Source organism: Phasianus colchicus, chromosome 19 (genome assembly GCF_987193195.1).
Source record: "Phasianus colchicus chromosome 19, bPhaCol1.hap1.1, whole genome shotgun sequence".
Classification (NCBI taxonomy): Eukaryota; Metazoa; Chordata; class Aves; order Galliformes; family Phasianidae; genus Phasianus; species Phasianus colchicus.
Genome location: NC_143454.1, coordinates 11,996,151 through 12,020,862, shown reverse-complemented (window position 1 = coordinate 12,020,862; position 24,712 = coordinate 11,996,151). Strand labels below are relative to the sequence as shown.

The 24,712-nt window shown below is 50.1% G+C and overlaps 1 protein-coding gene across 4 annotated transcripts in view; it reads right to left on the bottom strand.

Moving 5' to 3' along the window:
* Window positions 1–24,712, bottom strand: part of PBX3 (PBX homeobox 3) — a 97,909-nt gene that overhangs the window by 15,722 nt on the left and 57,475 nt on the right. For all 4 annotated transcript variants that reach the window (XM_090121161.1, XM_090121162.1, XM_031602003.2 and 1 more), the window contains exon 3: window positions 3,735–3,976. In XM_090121161.1, the coding sequence (XP_089977287.1) occupies window positions 3,735–3,976 (242 nt within the window). The remainder of the gene's footprint in view (window positions 1–3,734; window positions 3,977–24,712) is intronic.

Genomic DNA, 24,712 nt, shown 5'->3' with positions numbered 1-24,712 from the left:
AGTGCAGCTCCAGGTTTGCTGGAACAGAGTTGGAGCACAGTGGGAACCAGGCCAAGGGCAAACTGCACTCAGCCCCAGAGGCACTCCTCAGAGGCCAAGGGGGGCAACACAGCAGCACACACAAGAAGCCCTCCTTGTGCACTGCAGAGCTGCAGTCACTTCCAAACAAGGCTGAAGGACTTCACTCTGTGCATCCAGCGTACAATCAGACCATGTGTATTAGGTATCAACCTGATTCCAGCTCAGCTTTTTCTCCTAAAGCCAAGGTTAAAAATAGCATTACAATCTCTAGTGGTTGGCAAATCTGCCCATGACAGGAGGGTTGGAGCTCTATGATCTTTAAGGTCCTTTCCAACCTAAGCCATTCTATCATTCTATGATCTGTCTTACAAGTACATGTTCAGCAATTCTCCTGCATTTCAATAGCTGGTGTGAGAGAAAGAGTTAAAAGTGGAAAGTTTATGCATCTAAAAACTCATAATTTCCTATAACATTTGCTGAACGTCTCACAACTTATTAAGTGAAGCCATCTATGAATGCAAATGCTGATTAGCAATTTGGCAATAGCCCAACATTCGCAGAATTCACATAGCTTTTCTTTAAACCAGTAGTTCATACATGATTAATTAGAACATCTCATTTATGTAGTGTGCACTTTAGCTCATTACTCTAAGTAAAATTCGTTAAGTATTTACATTTAGATAATTAAAATCTGGGTACACCCTTAAGAAAGATGCATACACTTCAGGCAAAGTGATTTTTTTTCTTTACACTACTGAAAGCAAATTACAGGCTGATTTACCTCCCTGCCACACCGCTGGGAGGCAGCGCCTGGCTGGGGGCAGTGCGGGCGTCCCACCACGGCAGCACAGAGCGCTGGGTGCTGCAGCCACAGTGCCCCAGGCTTCCACCACAACCTGAACTCCAGGTGCAGGTATCTGACCTGCCTGATCCGCATCTGCCATTTGTGGATTTTTCCTCCTTTCTCACTGGATGCTTAATGCTACCCGAGGTGCCACAGGGAGCCCACTCCCGGTGCCCGCTGTCCTCACTCATGCCAAAAACAAGGAGTCTGTCCCAACCCCCGCGTGCCTGGCACAGAGCAAGGGCTGCTCCAGGTGCCCTCCTTGTCCCCATCCCACTGCAGGTCTGTCCTGCACAAAGGCAGAGCTGACACGTGGCACTGCAGCTCTGACACGGGGAGCCATCGGCCCCTGCTGCATGCTGGCCGATCTCTGCTTCGGCCATTTGACCACTGACAAAAAGACCAGCTTTGGTCATCTGGTCAGCAATGCACAGAGCTGAAGGACGCAGCAGCGTGCAGTTATGGCGTTCTTGAGGTGTGGGGGGCTCAGGCTGCTTAGGCAGTACTGCTGAATCGAAGTCTCTGGCACTGGAGAAACGCTTAAGGCATGCAGCTCATCACATGGCTGCTATTTGTGGGTCCAGGGAATTCATTTTCAAACTACTTTTCAAATGGTAACTGTTACTTAGGAGTGCTTTCAAGCATTTCTATTCTATGAAAAGTATTTCTCCATAGATATTAAAAATTGACTGTTTTGAAGCTGAAAAAGCAAAAATCTCTTCCTGAATTTACTTAAATTGCTGGACAAGCCTTCGTTTGGTTACATCTGTGCAAAGGGCCTGCTTTTATTTTCTTTCTCCAGCATCTCCCAGCTGTGATGTTCCCGTAGCATAGCTGAGTGGAAGCACGTTCAGACACTGCTGATGCTCTGTCTTGTTTTCTCTTGTTTATTTATAACGTCCGAGCTACTTGATCCCTCTTTCAGTGCTATTTTTCAGGCCCCTGCTTGGTGCCTGAGACATTATTAATAATGTCAGGTTATAAGTGATGGCCTTGTTAACCTGCTCAGAAACCTTGTAGGAGTGGAGGATGCTTCTGCGAGCCTTAACGCTTCATCAAGGCAAGCAAGAGGAAAAGAGAAGGAATAGCCCCAGACAATCTGCAGCCACACAGTGCCACAGCACTTGGGGGGTGGTGGTAGTGTCTTCCCAGCAGCCACACTTCACCCCAATTTGGGGTGAATCCAGAAGACATCTGTGAACTCAGAAAGCAGGTTTCCAGCTGTTCCAGGAGGCCTGGGACCCTTACAGTACTTTTGCCTACAGCAAAAAAATGTATTTCAGTGTAATTATAGAAGATAGCTTTCAATATGTCATCTCTATTATAGCAGCTGTAAATTATGGAAGGAGCTGCCTGTGTACGACCATCTCTCCTGGCACACAGCGAGGGGAGAGCTGCGCGATGGCATGACACACTTTCCATTTTCCTTCCTTTTTTTTCCAAGCACATTCCCCTAGCTGGCAACAAATGTCAGCGTCAAACTCCATCTGCAGAGCATCTTCAGGAAGGACTCGGTGTGGGCTGTGCAGGAGAGCTCTGTGGGAGCTGCCCTGCTGGGTGCGGGGTGGCCCTGCTCTGTGGCAGCAGCCCAGCTGCGGGCGCACAGCGACGCTGAGCCCCAGCCCTCCACTACTGAGACAGGCGCTGCTCTGAGACAGGCGAGCAGAAGAGACAGTTTGCTGCAGGGCTGGGAAATTACCATATTTCTGTAGAGAAGACGCTGCTGGGTGTCAGGATCAACGGAGGAAGTGTACATGTTTCAGGGCAGCTTCACCTCTCTCTCTCTCCTAGCAGCACTTGAGCATCTTCCAAAGTTCCCCGTGGTGTGGATGGATGGCTGTGACACTTCAGTCGAAACCTTTGTAAATTGAGCAACGGGGCTAAAAATGCTACTGCTTCCCCCACATCATTAAACTTATTAGAGGTAAAGGAGATGTGCCAGGAAACAGCTGTAAGCATCGACCTGCATTTGCTTCAGCCCCAGATCTGTTTCCAGCCCATGTCCTCGTGGTTGCAGCAGACACTCCTGCTGGAAGGCACTCATTCATCTGGTGGCCATCCTCACGTCAGGCTGCAGGCTGTCCACTGGCCACCACTGTGTGAGAGCTCAAGGGGCACCGAAGACACCAGTGTCTTTGGGGTGGAATGGGGTCACTTGAAGGAGGAAAGATTGGGACAGAAGCACCTGGTCCTGCCCAGCAAAAGGGGGAAGCTGTGGGAAGGCAGACAGGGTCTCATGGCACATGGCTTTCTGCTCACGCAGCTCAAAGAGGTTTTATTGCCACTCCTCATCTTGTTTGTGGTTTGGGCCTGTTCACAGCGACACTGTGCTGTGACAGGCAGGGGCAAGGACAGGGCTTCCCTGCTCAGGAAACCACTGAGCTGGTGGGCTCATGGCTTGCCAACTTTGTCAGGACACCTCTGGGAGCAGAAAACAAAGGCACCACCAGGAGCTTGCAAGGGTTAAATGTCTCACAGAGCCACACTTCCCATTCCCTGTGCTCCAATGTAGTTGTTCACTGAGAAACCAGAGCCTCACCACCCCTGCGGGTGGCCAGCGGCACACACACAGCACACACTGCACCCAGCCCCGCAGCCATGCTGTGTCTCCTGAGCCACCCGGGGGCACACACAGCCTGTTCCATCCAGGGCTGGCTCCACAAGAGGGAATACTGGCTCCAGTGCTACTTTATGTGGTTACAGACAACAGAGAACACTTGGGCATGCAAACATGTGCCCTGCAGCCCTCATAGGCAGCACAGGCAGCCAGAACAGGGAGAGCCACCGGAGCCCTGGGCGCCAGCCACTGGCAAGCGGAGGTGCAAGGGCAGCAGTGGGGACACAAACAACTGAGAGGCTGATGTCTGACCTGTTCATATTTCTCCAGCTCTGTGTGATAGATTTGTCTGATCTGGGTCAATTTGGCTCTGTAATCTGAGTGTTCAATAGAGTTATCTGAAGACCCTCCAGAGGCTGCTGCGGCTGCAGCTGCTGCCGCCGATCCCCCACCTTTCTCCGGACCTGAGACTCCTTCTGCCAGAAGCATATTGTCTAGTCTCATTAGCTGGGGATCGGGAGGGTCTTCCTCCTGGGCTCCTCGGATGCTCAAACCTTGGGCAGAAAAAAGAGAAGAGAAAACACCATCAGTACTTCTTGCATCCGCCTTGCCCTGCCCGCTCCCTCACCCTGCCCAGCCTTGTCCTCGTGGGAGCACTCACAGAGTGCAGCACAGACCAACCCCGTGGGCTCCTGGCATCCTACAAAACCCCACCAGTTCCCATGAGGAACCAGAGTGTCTTCCTCCAGCTTTTAAAGGACCCTGCCGAATATTTAAACACTTCATTGTAAGTATAAAGAGTATCCACATGAGTACAGACGCATACACCTTCCAACTGTTTTCCAAGGTGTATCTCAGTCGACACAAAGCTGCTATTATCCCCATACATAACACTGCTTTGACGCAGGACCACACAATAAATTTAAGTGCATTATTTATTCTGAAGTACAAATTTTCTTCTCATTTCCTTCCAAATGGATCTGAGCACAGCACTTCCCCTCCAACTGAGACTTGCCCAACTGGATTCTGCTCCTGCAAGTCCAAATGCTGGCACAAAGGGCCAAGGAAAGGTCTGCTGCTTCAACCTCAGTGGCTCAGGAAGAGCTGTGGATCTGCTGGCACCAGGCGCACGTCTGCAGTGGTCTCTGGCTCCACACAGGCGCTCAGTGCTGAAAGCTCCCAAAGGAAAGGGGAAATGGGGCAGAATCGAGGCAATAGCCCAGAAACAGCCACATGGGAAACAGTGTTAACAGTGTTGAGGAGGCGGCAGCAGGCACAGGACAGCACAACGTGGCACAGGGCAGGAACGGGGCTTGAGCTGCCCTGTACAGAACAGGGAACAAGCTGCTATCACCGCTGGGGCACTGAGTGTGTTTGGAACCACCAGTGTTCCTCCACTGCGTTGTTGGAAACAATACTCTAAATCTAATTTCTGTTTTATATCAAGAATTTCCAAAGTGATGCTCAGTCAGCATTCTCTTCTGCATCCTATAGATCAAGGCTGACAATGTGTAAGTTTAATCAGGTCATGCAGGCACAGTGCCAAGCTGTCATCAACAATGCCGAAAACAAAGTTTAAAAATAATTACACTTGTACAAAAATCACTAGAGCTGTGGCTTCCCGAATCAACATTTCCATTAAAGATGTGATGCAGACCTGTACATCCCAGCCCAATTAACCTCCTCACACCCATGCAGGACGCTGCCGTGCTCCTTTCACAGGTCCTGGGGCCCGGCAGCCCCCCCACTGCACCACCTGTGCCTGGCAGCTCGGATGGGCAGCACCACCGCAGCCCCGCTCAGGGACAGCCACGCTCCTGCCCAGGCTCTGCCCGGTGTCTGAGCACCCTGCACAGCACAGACCCGTGCGGCCAGCTGCCCAGCCCCAAGAGAGCACAGCATTTACTTTGCGCTAAAATGCACCTTTTAAACCTGTCGCCTTCATTTTAAGCTATAATTCCATATAATTTCAAGAGAATAAAAAACGTCTCATGATCTCCTTAAATTATTTCTGTTGCCTGTTCAGAGGTTCACAGATGCATCACCCAGTGCACCCTGTGCACAGCTCAGACCCGGCCCCGCTGCTCTGCACACAGGAGGCGACACCTGGGCCCCATATCCACTCCTAGGACCTGCTGCCCCTGCTCCACACAGACCAAAAGCTACAAGGCTCTGTCCAGAACAACAGTACCCATTCAAACTTAAATTAATATTGAAAACCAACACTCCTTCTGTAAATTGACAAAGAACAGCGGATGTTCCAAGACTGAAATGCAGAAGATAACATCTGCAGAGGACACTGAAGGAGTCATTGGCCTCAAAGCACAACAGGAAGGAATTCAGCAGATATGGACAATGATGAAGGGACTGCAGCTCTGCTGCGTGTCCCTGGAGCAGGTGATGTGGGTAATGCTGCACTCACCTCGATGCTGAGTGCTGCACTCCTGTGCAGAGCATCCAGCTGGGGGAGCGTGAGCCTGCAGTCAGCCGCAGACAGAGATGACACAGTGCATGTGTGGGGATGCAACGTTTGTTCTGCCCCTGAGTGAGCCACGCTGCTCACTGGAATGGCAAAGCTGTAAGTTGATTAACTGGTTCCAACAGGCATTAAGCTGTGCATTAATTCCAAGCTTTCCCCATGAACACAGTGCAGCTCAGCACAGCCAAGAGTGGCTGCAGCCATGCACAGCTCCTGCAGCCATGCACAGCTCTGTGCACCCACACACAGCTCCTGCAGCCATGCACAGCTCTGTGCACCCACACACAGCTCCTGCAGCCATGCTCCCTGCGTCTCGCATGCCCACAGCCTCAGCTCCATGTCCTGGTGCTGCCTGAACAGTCAGAGCATCTCCGGGCTCTGTGCAGCAGGGAAGGCTCTCTCTGGTTGCTAGCAACACACTTGCTTCTACCAGCACCTGCCTTTATAAATTACTCTTCGTTTGAATACGGTGATAATATATGTATTTTTTGACATATAAGCTCACACTCAGTGGCTATTGTTTCCCTGTTTCATTCCTCAGTATATCAACCTACGAGTTTATTACTGCTTAGCTCAATGACCTTTCAATGCATGGCGGAATGGAGGTGCAGCACAGACTCCGAGAACACAACAATACATCACTTCCAGGAGAGCTGTGCTAATGGCAGCAGAAGCACGACGTCCCACACCAGGCGCAGCCACAGCAACCAGGCAGGTCGCACAGTGCTCCAGGGCCCTCGGCCGTCCGGACAGCTCTGGGGACCATGGTGTTTAACATGGGAGTATCCTTGGTAACTATGGTGCATTATAAGTTAATAAAAAGCATATGTGCTCCTGATTTTAATCTGCTTATAACTACAACGTTCATTTCGGTATCTCAATGATTTAGACAAATCACATAAACAGACACTAAAACATTGTTTAACAATGAACTTGGCTTTGTTATAAGACCACAGTTTTAGCATATCTTTCAGCAAATCCTAATTAGCTGTCTCTCAACATGCTGTGCACCTGCCCCCACACATAATAGACGAGAGCATCTGCATAGACTGCTGCATTCAGAGGCCAATAAATAAATTGCGGGTCAAAATTATTACAAAGCTTTCTTCAAATAAACCCATCTCCTTCACAATACAAAGCTGCAGATATGAAAAGTACCTAAAGCCCACTCAAATGGTATGATTACAGGGGCCGTTGGAGTTTAATAATCTGACTGTAATTCAGGCATTTTCAACAGCTCATTAAGGGTTCATTAATATATGGGCAAGCTTTTGAATTATAAATAAGCAGATTAGAAACCTGCAGTGTCTGAACTGTATGGCAGTGCCCTCCCTGGCAGAGCAATTCTGCAAACACGAGCAGCACCCAACCCCTGGGACGTGGGCTGCATCACCAGGCGCTGCCTCACCCCACGCCCTCTCCTCTCGGCCACTTCTGTGATGGCCAGGCTGGGAGGAGAGGTGCCCCGTGCTCCACGCAGGCTGGTGGCCATGGAGGGCTCCCTGATCTGCTTCTGGCCCCAGAGCAAAGCCATGCCAAAGCCTCCCTCCAGCTGTCCTCTGCAACCTTTCTGCCCCACTGTCATCCCCATCACCGTCCCACCCCCACCCCCACTCCCATCCCATCCCCATCCATGTCCCCATCCTTCCCCTCATTCCCATCCTGATCATAGAATCGTAGAATCACTTAGGTTAGAAAAGACCTTAAAGATCATCGAGTCCAATCACGACCTCACCATACTACCCTACCTCTAACAACCCTCCGCTAAACCGTGTCCCTGAGCACCACATCCAAATGGTTTTTAAACACATCCGGGGATGGTGACTTAACCGCCATTCCAGGGCTCCATCTCCATCCCTGTCCCCACGCCCACACTCGCTGCCTCACCATGAGCACCCACCTCAGGGTCCAACCTCCGCCACGGGTGCTGCCAGCCTCCGGCACACGCCGAGGGGAGGTGGGGACCCTGAGGGGCTCCGACACGCACGGGCAGCGAGGTGCCGGGCGGCTGCCACCGCTGTGTTCCGCCCGCTCGGATGAAGCCCCTGTGCTGGCCCGGCCGGCCCCACAGCTGCAGCCCCTGCTAATGTCACTTCACTCCTGCTTAAGGTGACTGTGTGGTGCGCGCACGTTTTTCATGTCAGGTATATTAAATATAACACGACGATGCACTGCACATTTCCACGCCAACCTAGTTGTCACTTTCGCTTGACTCATTCTCTATTGAGGAAAAATGCAGCACTGGGAATTTACAAGGCTTTTCAGTTAAATGGACATAAATCACAGGTTTCATTCAAACCGAATAATCACTGGCCATAAAGAGCTACTTGTCTCTTACCATATATTACAGTGAAGTTCCTGTGAGCAATAATGCAGCCATTCATGGCAAAGAAAAACAGAGCGAGACATTAAGAGCTGACATGTAATCCTGTTAGGAGCCTGACGTGGAGAGTGCGCCTGACATTTTTATCATATATGTCCATTTCTATTTGGAAAATCAGAAGAATAAAAATGATTACTCCGCTGCCCAAACTCACCTTCCTAAAACAGCCCGGCGAGATTTGTTTACATGCCGGGAAACTGCTTACTACGAATTCATAAATCTCCGATTCTGAAGCATTTCCCCTGATGTTTGAATTGAAGATACGACTGGAAAGATTCCCTGTAATGCTCTTCCACACCTCCATTTCCTTCACTACCAACACATAAACTGTCAATCGTTGCCTTTATTACATTCCCCTTCATTATAAGGCTGCTGGCAGGATGCCTGTTTCTAACCCAACTTTCTTTCTCACCCGTGAAAAAAATCGGTGGATGACCTTTGCTAAAGGTTCAATAAAAAGCAGGGTGGATGCTAATAAAAAATCACTAGTGTCTTTTGTCTCTATGCAGGACTCAGACATCAGAGCGAGGCACGCTGGATTTATGGAGGTCTTGTGCTTCTCTTACAGGCACTGGGAAAAGTTAAAAGGAAATTTATTAGTGTGCCCCCAAAAAATCTATTAAAAACAAAGCGACTTATGTGAAGCCTTATTCTGAAACATTATGTAGATGCTGTCGAAGGAAAAGCAAAGCAGCCCGGAAGGAGTTGTGTCTCCATTAGGTCTGCCAGGAGTGAGACGGCGGGGCCGAGAGCCTCTGGGTCGCTGTGTCAGGCCGGCCCAGCTGAGCCGGGGAAGGAACGCGCGACAGCACCCAGCCCTGCTCTGCGCCGGGGGCTGCAGGCGCCCATGGGATGGCTGAAAGCAGGCCGTGCTGAGCCGGTCCCCCCCGCCTCCAGCAGCCCCGCACCGCGCTCAGCACCGCCGGCACTCAGATGTCATCGTGCCATAACCTTAAACGAGATGGATGGATACAGAACACTGCATGCAGCAGCTGAAAGTGAGCCCCATAATGTTTGAACACCCTTCGCGTGAAAATGCAGTAATATACATTCCTTCAAGCTACTGTGTGTCCAACCTAAATATCATCAGTATGAAAGTTTACAACCTTGAAATAAAAAAAACGTTCACAACAGAAACAAATCTTTCCTGTGATTACAACTTTTATCAGATTTATAGCGCAGTGCTGTACTTTTCATAGAAAATATGAAATAACTTTTTATAGAAAATATGAAATAACTGGTATTTTTATAAATTGAGTTCTTGCTACAGATTTTATGTTGGCTACATTTACTTCGCACTGTAAATTATGTCTAAGTTTGTGCAGTTTTACTGCGTTGTCTCCTCACTTTTTACAGATCTCAGTGTTTCCATTTCCCTTTCGGATCGTTCTGTTTTCTCTTAGCCCTGACTCGCACCAGTGCGGGGCTCTCAGTCTCTCTGGCGCTCGGCCGGAGGGAGCCGGTGTGCGATGGCTGCTCAGCAGGCAGGTGGGAGGCGGAGGAGCAGCACAGCCCTGCGCACAGCCCCACACAGCACGGAGGAACCACCGTCCTCTGCACCCTGGCTGCACCGACTTCACACCGTTTCCAAAACACACATTTATTTTCACAGTGCTGGCTCGACAAACACGTATCCTAACGCTCTTTCCGTGCTATGCTTGGTCAAGGACTGCCCAGTCTCTACAGTCCAAGAAGGATGAAGCTCTACTTACATATGCATGAAAACGCTTTCAACAGTCAGAGGCGGTGCTGTGTGCAGAGAGCTCTCCTCACAGCACCACATAAAGATCTCAAGCACTGATCTTCCCCAGCAGGAACGAAATACTGCACCCCACTTCCAGTTAAAAACACCAGATTTGCTTAGCCATGGACTTTATGGGGCTCCGTAAAGTTCACTCATAAATCCCTCACGGCAGTCAGGATCCTTCATGGCGCAGATGATTTACCTGACTGCTCTTTGCTCTTCTTTCTCCTCTGCTGCTGCAGCCATCTTATTCCTCCATCTCACAAATGCTCCAGATACGCGGCTGCTCTCAAGCAGAGGCAATGGCTCAGCACAGCGGCCCCGCGGGCAGCGGAATCCCTCACACAGCATCAGCACGGCACGGGGCTAAGAGCAGGGCAGAAAGGTTTAACTGAGCTGTGATGGGGGACACGGCCTGGCTCCATCGGGGCTCCGCGCTGCCGGCCGGGCGCTCCCAGCCGCGCGGCACTGCGGCCCCTCCACGGGGAAACCCACAGCACGGCAGCTGGGGCTGCGCCGGCAGCAGGGGCACGGCGGTGCTGTGGGCCGCGGCAGTGGGACAGCACAGGCACCCGCCCCACCACGCGGCAAGAGGCAGAGCGAGGTCTTGCTTTAACGCTGCAAAAACGCGCGCTTGTGTAAAAACATGATCAAAGCACTGCATATGTAGAATTTCCTAGCAATAAATCACATAAATGGATATCTACACTGGGTCATAAAGCTGAACAGATTCTAAACTGATTGGTAAAGTTGCTCATAAATTGTTGTTTTTAGCAAGCTGTAAACAAAAGCTGTATAAATACCAAGTGAGCCTTGTAATGCAGCTAGATGCAGAGAAGTGCTCCAGCAGGTCTGTGCTCAGAGAACATGCGCTGGTTTTGGACCACGTTTGGAACTCTTTCATTATTGCCCAGCATAAGCGTTAGATCTGCTGCTTGAAGCACTGACAATAAAGGGGGAGGAAGGAGCAGGAATCAGCGCTGCCAGCTTTGCTGCCTGTCCTGGTTCTCCGCTCACAGAGCTTTACATGCCTCTGTGCACCTCGCTGCCATTTGCTGGGGCTGTGTGAGCCACATTCCTCCTCTGAACTGTCGGCATTTTATTTAATTGCATTTCGTCAAAACAAAGAAAGCACACAGACACTGCAAAACATTTACTAAATGTAATTCATCTGATAGGGACAGAAACTATGTAGGATTCCCAGACTAGATATCACAGAACAAACTGTAAGTTCTCTTTTTTTTTCTAACACCATTCCATAATGCAACAAACGTGCCCATTTCAGCCACCTGCCCAAAGGTGACACACGCAGCTGGGGCAGCTGGCGGGACCCCAACATCAGGCAACAGCTCTGAGAGCCTCAAACCTGCCAGGGAGAACCCCCTCGCAGTGCAGGCGCATCAGGTGGAGAAGGCAGAGATATCAGCTTTGATTTCAGCTAACAGAAAGGAATCTTTGGACGGATAAGCTCCAGGACCTTTGAATTAAATGAAAGACCAGAACACTCTACAGAATGTCTGCAATAACAGTCTCTACAGAAAATTATGAGGAACTACATAAATCCACCCTCTTCCTCTTCACACAGGCTCATTAAAGCGGTACTGACTCTCTGGGCAGCTATAATTCTGCTGAGTGATACCCTGGAATCACCCTGTCAATACCCAGTGGTGTGCTGCCTCTCCAACTATCTGTGCCCCTAATATTCCTCTCTTTGATGGGATTTGCTGACCTTTAATCTGATGCTAGTTTACTCTCATCACCGAAGTGCAAGTCAGAGAGCAATAAAACGGCAACCTCACTGATTCAAAAGGGAGAGCTAAAGCGCCACTAACTGTGAATCTAACCTTTCGTAATGGCTCTCCCCTTAAAAGGGGAAACATGAAGTGCAAGGCAGCTAAAACAAACAATATTTAATGCTGACTACAAGATTTACTGCAGCCCTCTTTGCATGGGTATTAAATTGGAACTTCAAGGCTGTAAACTGAGGAAGAGGAGAGGGATGGTGCAGGTGGAGCTCCGGCACCAAGCGGAGCTGGGCACCCACAGCCACCACGGAGGAGCAGCACAGGAACAGCCCCGGGCTGGAGGCGTTGGCGGACCCAATGCAGTGCAGGACACAACAAGCACAACACAGGTGCACCCTGCATGAGAATCCTCCCCTCCTGCCGGGGTGCAGCTCCAGGCCCACACACAGCCGGATTGTGGACTGCTGGCCCCTCGCACCACACCATGCCACCGTGCACAGAGCCTCAAAGCACGTGTCCACGGTGAGAGGGGAATCCAGCGGAAGTAAGGCCTATGCTAAATATGTGGGTGCTCTTCCTCAAGGAGCCGCTGGGGGCTGATGCGCTGGCTCTCCCCTGTGGAGCACAGAGCTCCAGCCATGTTCCAGCCAGGGTCTCATCCCACTGTGCCTGCACTGCCTGGCAGTGTCACCGGTAGCTGCAGACAGCAGCACAGAGCTTGGGAGCAGCCAGCATGTGCCACACAGCATCCTCACTTTGTGCTTCATCTGTTCCATAACAGCAGAAAATCATGACTTGTAACGGGAGCCAAATTTTCCAGGGGGTGCAGGTGTTTTGTGCCAGGTAGGTTCCTCCCGTGGCTCTGTGGCACTGGGCATGCACAAAGGCGGCACCTCAAGCGCCAGCAGTGCCTCCAGCACCGCGAGCTGCCGAGGGCAGTGCCTCCAGACGGACCATTGGCTGCGGGCAGCCGTGCCGCCGGTTCCACCAAGGGACCCAACATGCATGAAGCAAGCCGGTACAGGACACAAATCTCACGTGCTGCGTACACACAGATCAATGGAAAACACACTGAATTCACATCACAAAGTAAAGGAGAAATTATTGCATAACAGATTTCTCTCTGGCTCTCTGGGGAAAATAAAGACTGACAGCTTTGGGTTTAACAGGTGCTGCTGTAAGACGAGCTACTTATTAATACTGCTAGGAAGGAAAAGGATGATAAAAACTATAATGTGATTAATTATTTATGTTTACAAGCATGATTTTTAGGAGCTACAGTTCATCACACAGAGCACGCCAACTTGGCACTGTGTGCGCCAGGCCGTGCCCCAACCAGCAGGACGCAGCGCACGGCCCCATGCCCGGCACAAATGCATTCCCTCCATCGACAGCAGGCAGGGAGGTGCTGGCCCACCTGCACACCGTGGTCCTGGGCCCTGTGGGCAGCCACGGCACAAGCATGGCCCCAGCCACAGAGATCTGCACGCAGCAATCAGGGCACGAACGGCACGGGGAGCGAGCATTCGCAGAAACTCACAGAGACTCTGTCAAACCTAACAGGCGCTGATCAGGGGAGAGCTTTTATAAGGGACACTAAGAGATGTATCAGACGAGAGCAAGGCTGAATACAAAACAGTGTTAGTATAGAAAAGAACAAAGAAAAGGCCTGCTCCACGTAAGAACTGGTAATACATTAAAAATTTAAAACCTGGCACGACAAATCTGGATACTCCCCGCAGAAGACAACTGATATTAATGAACAGGCCTGTGCATTCATTGTCTGGGATCCCAGAGGAAAAAAATAATGCTGGTTACACTGAATTTTTTAAAGAGAAATTCTTCTCTGCACAAACAGCTCCTCCAACAAACCACCAGATTGCTCCTGGCAGGTTTAACCTTAGAAAGCATCAGAGGGCATTTGCTGGGCGAGCGCCCCATTCACCTCACGCACCTCTGCTCAGGGTGCAATTCTTCAGCACAGGACTTCGCCAAAGCTCTGCTTCCCTGCTCGTGTTTATTTATTCAAGGAAAAGTGCATGCTCAGGCACTGCCCAGCCACCCCTCTCAGCAACAAACAGAGCAGCTTCCTCAAGACAAAGGGCTTTGGTTTCTGCAACATTCAACCTGACAGCACTGGCAGAAGGGCAAAGAACAGCACGGGGCTGCACTGCCCAGGCAGGGCCCGGCCAGGGCCGCACCACACAGGCTGCATGCACCGTGCAAGCCTTCAAAGGATAACAGGGAGCCTCGTGCCCCGCTCCCGGTTGGAGGAGAGATGATTACTGACCATGGACATAAAGCTTTCCTCCTAAAGAGAGGGATGGGTGGCCTGTGGCAGTGCACCAGGAGCCATGGTGGCTGTGCACCCTTGGAATGACCAGCCCAGCAGAGGGATTCCTGGACACGCTTTTGTTGCTAGGACACAATAACCAAAAAGTTAGGAAATGCCAAATGACGCACTCACTCCTCCGGTAACAGACACAGTTCCAGCACTCGTCTGCCTGTAACAAAGAGCGAGGGCAGCCCTCGGGGGCATTCGCACTCGGTTGGCAATGCTGGCATGAAAGTCTTCACATGCAAGTTGTGCCATGAGGATCATGCAGCCACAGAGCCACTGCCTGCATGAAATGTTGTGAGGAGTGGGGACAGAAACACCTGGAGCCAGCAGGAAGAGCGCTGTGTGCTGGAGGGCTTGGGCAGGGGTCGGCGGGCAGCCCAGCACCCAGGACCGGGCTGTAGGATGCTCCCGCAGCCTTCTTGCCTCAGTTCCACGCTGCCTTTCCCTTCTCTGGGTACCGTGTCACAGCCGCACACTTGAGCGCACACGACAAGCAAAAGGCTCATTGTTATTGCTGTCGCCATCGCACTTCTTAGGTGGCTGGGCGTCTGGGTGGAAACCTACCTGCCTGCAGCAACGCGCTGCGGAAGATGCTGGGGAAGCGGCGGTTTATACCAGGGTCATCCATGCAACATGCAATTATGCTGGGGTGAACTGTGTTATAGGGAATGCCTCGAGTTTTAAACTGTCATTAGAATATCGTGGCCTGATTTTAACAATACAGCAGCGCTTCTAATGATCTTTAAGGTAATTCGCTATTCAGACCCCAAGCAAAAGATGCAAATGTACCACTGAAAGCTCCTTATTAAACACCCACAGGCTACAGTTCTGTACAATAAGTGGTCCAGGTCTTTTTAGAACATCCTAATTAGATGAACAGAGATGCAGAAAAATGCAAAACCAGGTCATGCAGCAAAAATGTTGGGGGGAAAAAAAAAGCTGCAGAACACCCCCCTCAGCCCCTCATTAAGAACCCCTCCCCCACACCACATCCCTTATTAAATCCGAGCAGCATGGTGATGCGGAGCCAAAGGCTTCAGCCCACCACTGCCCCCCAAACAGGGGTGACCGCTATTGTTAAAGTGAAGTTTTCAGTTTATTGCCAGGGATATGTCTAAGTGATGATATAAATAATACTATGAATAATACATTAAGCAAAAACCCAATCTGAAATTAAATTTGCCTTGGGTTATCTCCCTTTTGCTATATACATACAGAATTATTAAGCACTAGGCAGGGAAAATAACGCTAATATCAAGGTAACACCTTCTCTCCCTTTGAAAGTGGGAAGAATGTCTACTCCTGAAAATCTGCTGTTAAACCAGAAACATCAGGGCAGAATTTTCCTTACCTTAACTAAGGTGATATACTTGGAGACAGGTTTCAGGGCTGATTGAAAAGGCTCCCTTTTGCACGATGCAGGCAAAGATGTTTGCATTGGCCAGGTGTGTCTGCATGCAAAGAAATGCGCAGCATCGTTTGCAGGTGCACTGGGTTCATCAGAACCTCCTGCCTGGCCTCGCTGGGTTCATTTACTCTCAGTGCTGGGAGCTGGTCTTACATTCACTTGGTCTTTACGTCTCCAATTTAGCTCAGATCAGTACCAGCCTTTTGCTCACTGGCTGTTCAGCATTTAGCGCTGACCTTGCTTTGATTTCCAAAACATTCCCACGATGGCAGCGTAAGCAGAGCAGGGATGAGGTGAAATCCAGACTGGATCTGACACCACACAAGGGAGAGGAGCGCACTGCCAGCAGAGTGCACCCTGCTGCTGGAGCACTCAAATGCTGGCACACTAATGCACACCGTGGCAATTCACAGGTTGGTTCTATCATGTGAACAGAAGATCAAAGGCAATAAACTGAGACTGAAAAATTCCTGAATTCCCTAAGAGATAAAATTACTGATTACAGATTTGGGGAGGCTGCTGAAAGGGCAATCTACTCTGCTCTTTTGAGAGTCCACAAAGCACTGTCCTACAACTCAATCTGCCTGCGTGAGGGCATTTGCATTCACTGCACTTCCACAGGTGTTCCCCAGCACCCGGCCCCAGGTCAGGCTGCACGTCTGTCTGGCACCTCCTTCTGCTGCCCTGCCCGGGGAAGGAGAGCACCGACCTGTGCCTGCACAGCAGCGCCAGAGAGCAGTGAGCACTGCCTTGGCTTTCGTCTTGAGCTCCTGAGCCTAGCCAGGAGTGATGCTAGGAAATAAATGGTTAATGCACTAATTATCATAATTAAGAGTTTCCAATTTAATTATAACTGAGAATATTAATGCTGTAACATTTGTTGGAGTGCAGAAAACAAACCTTTAATGCACAGACTTTGTTCGCAAACATCTAATGGAGCCCTCCTCCACTTCTCTTGGTGCTTCAGTGCTGACACAACAGCGATAGGTTCAGATTGAAGAACTTGTCAGCAATCAGGCAGGAGGAGGCTAATTAGCTGGCAGGTTAATGAGTGTGATGGCTCTTGACAGCATTTTGTTACAGCCTCTACTGTATTTAAACAATAAATGATTATTACTTAAACACAATGGAGACAGTCTTACTAGGCGAGCTAGACTATCTATTTATTTTCCTAAAACTGAGACTAACGTCTTAGTGGAAAGAAAAAAATGGAAAACTTTGGATGATTACCGTCTCACCTCTGAATCTCTGAGGTATTTTGTTAGGGAAGGACAACAAAGGTTTTAAAAGTCCTTGTGCTCTCCATGAGAAGGCACTACACAACATCACCAAATGCCTGAACCCTGGGTGGCTACAAAATACAAATGGTAGTGATGCAATTTAACGACCTACCTTGTTTGCCAGCCATAACAAAAGGCAGGCATGGCAAAATCACCCTCATTTCAGCCTGCACGTTGAGCATTAGCCCCACGTGCTATAGGTGCTGGGGATGCTCCACTGGCACCGCCTTCGGGCTCAGACTGGGCTCTCTATTTCCTCTCCTTTGGTAACTGGGACTTGAAAACAGGTGGTGAAGTAAAGGAATATCTCTGTGGAGAGATCAATCCATTTTTCTCGCCAGGTACTGGGGGAAGGGGGGACGCCTTATAGCAGTCCTGCAATCCATAAATGTAATGACAGCGTGGAAAGTGTCGACATCCAAAAGATCCGAAAGTGCCTAAAGACAGTGCCTTTCCCACAGAAAAGCAGGCTGGCTGCAGGCTGAGCTGTATTTACAGGACAGGCAATTGCAAATATGTGTCCAGAAAAACCTTATCTGAAGAGAATTAAATTGAATCCATAGCTGTGTAATAATAAGGGAGGGTTATTTCAATTTAATATTTAGTGTTCCCTAGGAATTTGTACATAAGCATGGAAGAAACAAAAGGCCTCACCTGCTGAGACTAATACCATTTTCGAAATTATTTTTGCATACATGAAAATGATTTGTGTTCCTCCGCGCTGCTGCTGAACATGTGAATAAAAATAGAAAAGGCAGTGAACTCTCGAAATCCTTTCTAACCCTTAATAGCGTACCCTACATATTTTGGATTCAGACCCCGCGAGGCAGGCGGTGCCACCGCAGCACCCATGGGCACAGCTGGGGCCGCAGCTCCGCCAGCAGCACCCACAGGTGCTGCCCCACAGCCCCACGGCCGCAGCCAGGCTGGGTGCCAAGCGCTGCCGCACAGCACCACCTGAATTCTGAGCCCCACTCCCACTCCTGCCATTATCAGTAGAGCACAGCGATGGCTCGCTTGCATCACCAGCATGTGAGCATTCATCACGCGGGAGACACGCATGGCCTGCAATCAGCACAAAGCACGGAGCCACAGCAAGCCCAAATCAGAGCTGCGTCCTGCACGCCTCGCCGAGGCAGCAGACACCTTCCTTCCAGAGCTGAGGATCTGAAGATCGCAGTGCTCTACCCAACATGGATGGGTTTGCAAATGTACAGGATCCAGCAACCACACAAACTTTCCCTACAAAGCTTCTGAACACCTCAGCTCAATGGGACTTACCTAAATTTTATTCTTTTACATTAAAATATTAATAGCTTTTGATAGAGCAATCATAACCCCACACCATCCAGGAGAGGCTGGCATCTGGCAAAAATCACCAGGCTCTCTAGCTCTTTAAATGAGAATATTCTTCAGTCTGAAAAATTATTTATAGAGGGTTTTTTTACTACCCTTGTATACTGCAATGTTATTTCCTTTCCCACACACTAGCAAAGTCCATTTTCACAACTGCTATAAAGCGGCATGTTCACAGCTAGTAAAACAACTCAATAAATAGCCTCACGAAGCTATAGCTGTCTCATATCCTTTCCTCAATAAAAACAGAGGTGAACTGCTTATTTTCAGCAGCACACTATAAGAAGACAGAAGCATTATGACTGCTCATACATTCTGACTATCATTTGCCACAAGCTATATCTGTCAGCATTAAATAAAGCTGCATTATAAATGTAAACAAAACACCCACATCTACAAAATGAGCTGTCCGCCATTGCTGGAGGCATGAATTGAACCCGCTTATTGACTCAGCTTGCTCTTTTTATTTATTCTTCTACAAAGACATGCATTTACTTTACCCTACAAGCATAGTGGGTTTAGGGGTGGTAACTTGTCTCCCGCACGAGCTGAAAAGGCAGGTTGGTGACAAATGCAGATCTTAATGGGAACACCATTAGGTGGGCAAACATTGAACTATTATTGAAAAACTGATTTATTTTAAAAGGTTATCCTAGACCAAAACACTACATCATAAATAATTTGCAGGATCAGTCAAGTGGATTTATACTTAGGATTTTTTTTAAAAAGGTAATTCATTGCAATCAAATAATAATGCCAGTTTGAGAGGAATTACACTCAAATATCAGCTGCTCAGAATTTACGGTCTGAAGAGGTTAAAAGGTGCTCAGCTCTACAGCAACACACATCAGGCTTGTTCACTGACAGCAGTTGTACATCTTCCTCGACCAGGAGGAAGTTCTGTCCCTGCCAGCCCAGCCGTGCTGCCCGCGGTGCCAGCAGCCTGCAGTGGGGCCAGCAGCACTGCGAGCGCCAGGGCTGATGGGGCTGTGGGACCTGGGGGGCACAAAGGGCACGAGGTGCCCGGCCATGGGGAGAGCAGCCTCTGCTGGGGGGAAATGGGACAAGGTCAGCTGTGAGCCAGATGAGGAGCTGCCAGAGCACTCGGAGCCACCAGGACAGAACTCCAGCTGTACAGAAACACTGCGCGCTCCCCAATTAATAGCTGTAATAAATTATTGATATAGATGTTCACATTTTTGCAAAGAAGGGAAAATAATTGTAAATAATGCATTGGACAAGGGAGAAAGGATTCTTTTTTCAAAACGGGCTACATAAGCAGGAGTCATTTTGCAAGAGCTGCAACCAAATCTCGAGCTGAACCGCAAAGTCTGCCAGCCTCCGGACGAAATCCAGAGGCACATCCTTCATCTGACACAGGCGGCCTGGAAGGAGTTCCCACGATATCCCCCCATCTGGCTCTTCTCCCTCGCAGCGTACAGCAAACTGCTCTGACACAGCTTTTCTTCAGCAGGGGCCACAAGCAGCACAGCTCTGAGCCCACGTTTTGAACGGGGGTCTCCAGCAGCCCGTGGTCGCCGCATGGTGCTGCACTTCCCTTTCTCTCCTGAACTCCAGCAAAGCAATTCAGAGGTGACTTCAGAAAGGAGAGTGAAAGCAGGAGTTAAGCAGTCCGATGACGTTGGCACCAGTCCTCTCGCTACGCGGGGCATCCCTCATGAACGGACAGGAACAAGTGTTCCACTGTTTCACATCATCCATTCTTCCGGAGGTAGATATTAATTATTCCTGCTTCTCCATTTTAAGATAAGCTTGTTAACAAGAAATTATAGGGTTGCTGGGAGCAGCTATCCGTTGGGTTGCCTGAATTGCAGTTTATGATGTTTACAGAGAAAAAGAAAATCAGCGTAAGGAGTAGCAGAGAGTAATTAATGAATCGTGGTGTGGAATCTCCACTTCCTACCTCCATTTAAATCAAATAAAGCTTGGCAGTGCCAGAGTAAATCAAGGGGCAGCCACCAGGGAGAGAGGATCAGCAGAGAAATTACAGCCCGATCCAAACTCGTGCTTCACCCAAGCTCCTACGATTATTACTTGTGCAAAGCAAATATTCAGCCTCCAACCCTAAATCATTTCAATTCCTATTTCCAAGTATAATTTAATCTTTTTCAGCGACACTTGATGCTTACTTCATCACAGCATAATGACAGATTAAAAAGTTGTTGAATTAAATATTAAAGAGGACTTCAGGCAGTTCTGCATTTTTAAGGAATAACACAGATTGGAGATGAAATGAGAAGCCCAAATGCATATTTTATTCCAAAAGGAAAGAATACATATATTTTTCCTCCAGGCCACCTACTTTGTAATAAAACATAGGGCAGGTTTTTATTTAGTGGATAAAAGCATGATATAGTGTTATAGGATTCGTATCACCGTAAACTGGCACCATGCAATGGTGTCAGAGCTAATGACACCACACGATCAAACACAGCCCTTTGTTAAATATAGACGTGTATCTGTGCCACGTATCTCTACTGGGTGTAACTCCATGGACTCATTTACAATATTTTCATTAGACTACTTAAGCACAATTTATTGACTCTCAGATGTGAAAGTTTATCTTGTGATGACACCTCCTGTGACACCAAAGTGCAGAATGCAAAACATAATTTAAGCTATTATTGAAATATAAATCATTCCAAGGAAAATTATGTCAGGATACGAATAAAAAAGTCACTTTAAATTTCAACCGCAGCTTAAAGCGTCCGAAAGTCCTGAAGATATATGGAGGCAAGTTCCGAACTTTCAAAGAGACCTCCGTGCGCTGCTGAAAAGAGCCCCGAACCGTTCTATCGCAATGCGACGTTAGGAGATCCGCCTTCTCATCCGAAAGGATCGAAGGTCTCGCCTTCGGCGTTCTACACCGACGCTGGATTCCGCCACTGACCGCACGCAACAGCTCCGCTCCATCAGCGGCACCTCCGGCGGCGCCCGGCTCCCAGCCGCGCCCTTCGTTCGGCGCCGCACGGCGCAGCCGAGGAGCGGGGCGCCCCGCGTGCCGCCAGGCCGATGCGCTGAACTCGGAGCCGCCACCCGCACGTGGCCCCGGCCAGACCCGCAGCGCCCCGCGCGGCCCCGGTGCCAGGCGGCGGGGCTCACGGGCGGCACGAGGCGAACGGCCCGGTCCTTCTGCGGGTGAACGGGCTGCGACGGGGCCCGGCGAGCTTCCGTGCCGGCGGGGCCTCCGCCCCCGGCAGCGGGGCGGGCGGAACCGCCGAGGTGCGAGGAGCCATTTTCAACCATTTGTGCCGGCCCCGAGCGGCGACGCCGCCGCGCCGTGAGAGCCCCGGGCACCGGGAGCCACGCGAGGCACCGAAGGCAAACACGGCTGCCGTCGCTCCCGCGGAGCCGCGCAGCGCCGCGCTGTCCGAGCCCTCCGCGGCCACGGCCTTCCCCGAGGCCTCGCCAGCCGGGCCGGCATGTGCCGCCCGCGAGTGGGGTGTTATTAATTATTATTGCTGCCATTAATACCGAGGGGATCGCGGCCGTCTTTTTGTCAGCGCGCCGCTCTGCCTTTAAGCCATTACACCGCTGCACAATGACGGCGGGTGAGCCGACAAGAGAAATGCCATTGTTCCTCTCCGGGCTGAGCGCGTCCTGCTCCCATGTAAATGAACTTAATGCTCTTCATTCAGGCGCACTCGGAGGGTTCTCATTTACTGCCTCTCTCTCTGTGACAGCATTTTCTCACCAGCCCTGACTGCATAATTAATGCAAATGCAGCCTTAGTGTCATGAGCCGGGCTCCTTTGGTTTACTTTGGTACGACACTTACAGAGGAATATTAACTAGAGAAAGCAGCATCACAACAGGGGTGGAAAATCAGCCTGTCAGGGACTCATTCCAAATGCCACGGAAAGGAGAGCGCCTTCAAGATTGTTTCATCAAGGTGATTGAGAACAAAAACTACTGAGGAAAATGCGAGCTTACATTTATGAGCTTCTGCACATACATTATTTATATCACCAGAACCTATAGGAATGTTATTCCCGAGCCCACACGTACAATAGACGATGACGGGGCTGCGGATGGCACTCGGAGCACACGGAGCACCCAGAGTACAGGGGAATACATAGGAGCACACAGAGCACACACAGCATGCAGAGCACATGCACAGAGCACACACAGCACACCGAGGAGCACACAGAGGAGCACACAGAGGAGCACACCGCTGCCCACACATCACTGCAGGATCGTCCCAAGCGCCCACACCGCGAGATCGGTGGCCGAACCTCAGCCAGCCCAGCCAGGGCTAATCCTGCAGCCTAATCCTGCCTGTTCCAATCAAAATGGGCTTTGTTGGTCTCTTTTTCTTTCCCAGCAAACTGACAACAGTTCTGCACTGAACACACGAGAATTAAAGCGGGGAGTGGGATTCAGCTGTGTTATCTGACTTTGCACCCAGTGTTGCAAGGAGAGAGTGCTGTTCTTCCAACATGCTGGAAATGTTTATTCAGATTAATTCTGCTTGTGTTTTACTCCCAGATGGAGCACTGTCTTGTATTTCTGGTCTGTAACAGAAGTAAATTTCAAGTGCTATTTGTTTATTTTGCTTTGCCGTTTGTTCTTTAGTTACACTGAAAGACACCTTGTTTTTCTAAATACGGGGATTTTTGCATCATCTCTCTTCTTTGCCTCGTGCTTCCCAGCACGCTGGCGCTGGTGAGAGCTGGTCAGAACTCTGCCCCTTCCCAGCTGTGAGTATGACGGCTCACAGAAACACGCGTCAGATTCCTTTCTCCTCCTCCCCCCATCAGTGCTAATTTAAAAAGCGTGAGAATTTTAGCAGTAATAAACACGGGCTCTGCTTATCTCTCCTGTGCTGGAGGCTCTGGGTCATCTTTGCAGCCTCACCACCCTATCCGTGCAGACTCCAATCCAAGCCTCGTTTGACCGGAATCTGAAATTTCTGATGATCCTCCAAACCTAAACTTCAACAAAACCAGCACCCAGCACCGCACAGCCCACATTAAGCCCTACAATCCGACTCCTGAGTCAGGCAGAGCCGGCTGTCGCTCGGTTCGCTCCCCAGCGAGCGGACAAACCGGGCGCTGCCGGGGGACGCGGGCTGACCTGCGGTGCGACTCCGTCCGGCCGGCGGCGCTCTGCCACCTGCGCGCTCCGGGGCCGCGCGGCGCAGCCACAGCGCCTTTGTCTGAGCCCGGTGCCCCGAGAGCGGCCGCCCCGAGGCCCCGCGCAGCTCTGCGGCAGAGGAGCTCCGGGCTGCAGGCGGGCAGCGATGCGGCCGCAGCTCCTGCCCGGGGCTGCTGGCACACCCGACACCCTACACCGCCTACGGACGGCGCTCCAGCACGCGGCTCTCCTCCTTCCTTTTCTTCTCGCAGTCCCTCCAAGCCAGAAGCGTCCTGTGCGCCCCAGACCAACCTTTACCTGCTTTGCTCCCGCTAATGCAATTAGAGGAGGCAGCTGCCACTCGCAGCGCGAGGAGCCCGGCGGCCCCGTGGGGCACGGGTGGCCAAACAGCCCCTGCCACCAGCGGCCGAGCTCGGCCTTAATTGAATGCACCGCCACTGAAAATAATACTTTATCCCCTCTAATGTACCACACAACCAACCGGATCAAAATGAACATGCCAGTCAAACGGTTTATTTTAGACAGGAAACAGCCCCGCAGACCATTATTACAAATTAAAGGTATTACACCGAAGTCATTTTTAATCCCTTATAAATGAATAACCCTTCTACCAACATTAAATCATTCTCTTCTGCAGAAGTCACATTTCCTCTTCGAGGCGCAGGATGTGTTCTGTGCAGCCTGGAGCTCTCCTCGCATGCAGCCCTGCTGGCTGACACAGCACCGGGACGCCGCGCTCCCACAGAACGCACGTGTGCGTCTTCACGGGGCAGCGCTGCCTCACCTCATCCATGAGCAATAATGCCACTTCATTTTCTGCGATCTGCACGAAGGAGATTATTTAGACTCGGCCTCATAATCCTTGCACCAGCTACAAAAGATGGCAACCTGCAATCTGCAGTGCAGAAATGCCGCACATCGGCAGCGCGAGGCGGGAGCTCCCATCCCTGGTCTGTATTTGTTCAGGCAAAGTGGAACGCGAGTCTGGGAAACGAGCAAGTTCTGACAACTTTTAGCATAACCACACGATGTCCATTCCGGCACAGCTCTAATAGGGCACCAATATTGTCATTTTAAACTTGGGATCAGTACCCAAATGTGCTATAAATGGGAAAATCCCTTGTGATACCAGTGTGAAACATGCAGCTCATTGATTTTGTTCTTGATGGTCTGCTATTAAACTAGCGAACATGCTGACCTTGTGTGCAAAGGCAGAATAGTGTGCATGCAACATAAAGTTGAAAAACAGCTTTAAAATGACTGTTTAAAACTGTAGACTACAAACCTTAAAATACAGACAACCCTTCCATAGTTTATTTTAAATTGGCAACCACAATTTAACAAGCTATTCTAACAAAGGATTAGCATAGCATGTGCTTTTCTTTAGCCATCAATTATGACACAGGGTAATGCAGGGCACAACTTAAGTGTCAAATT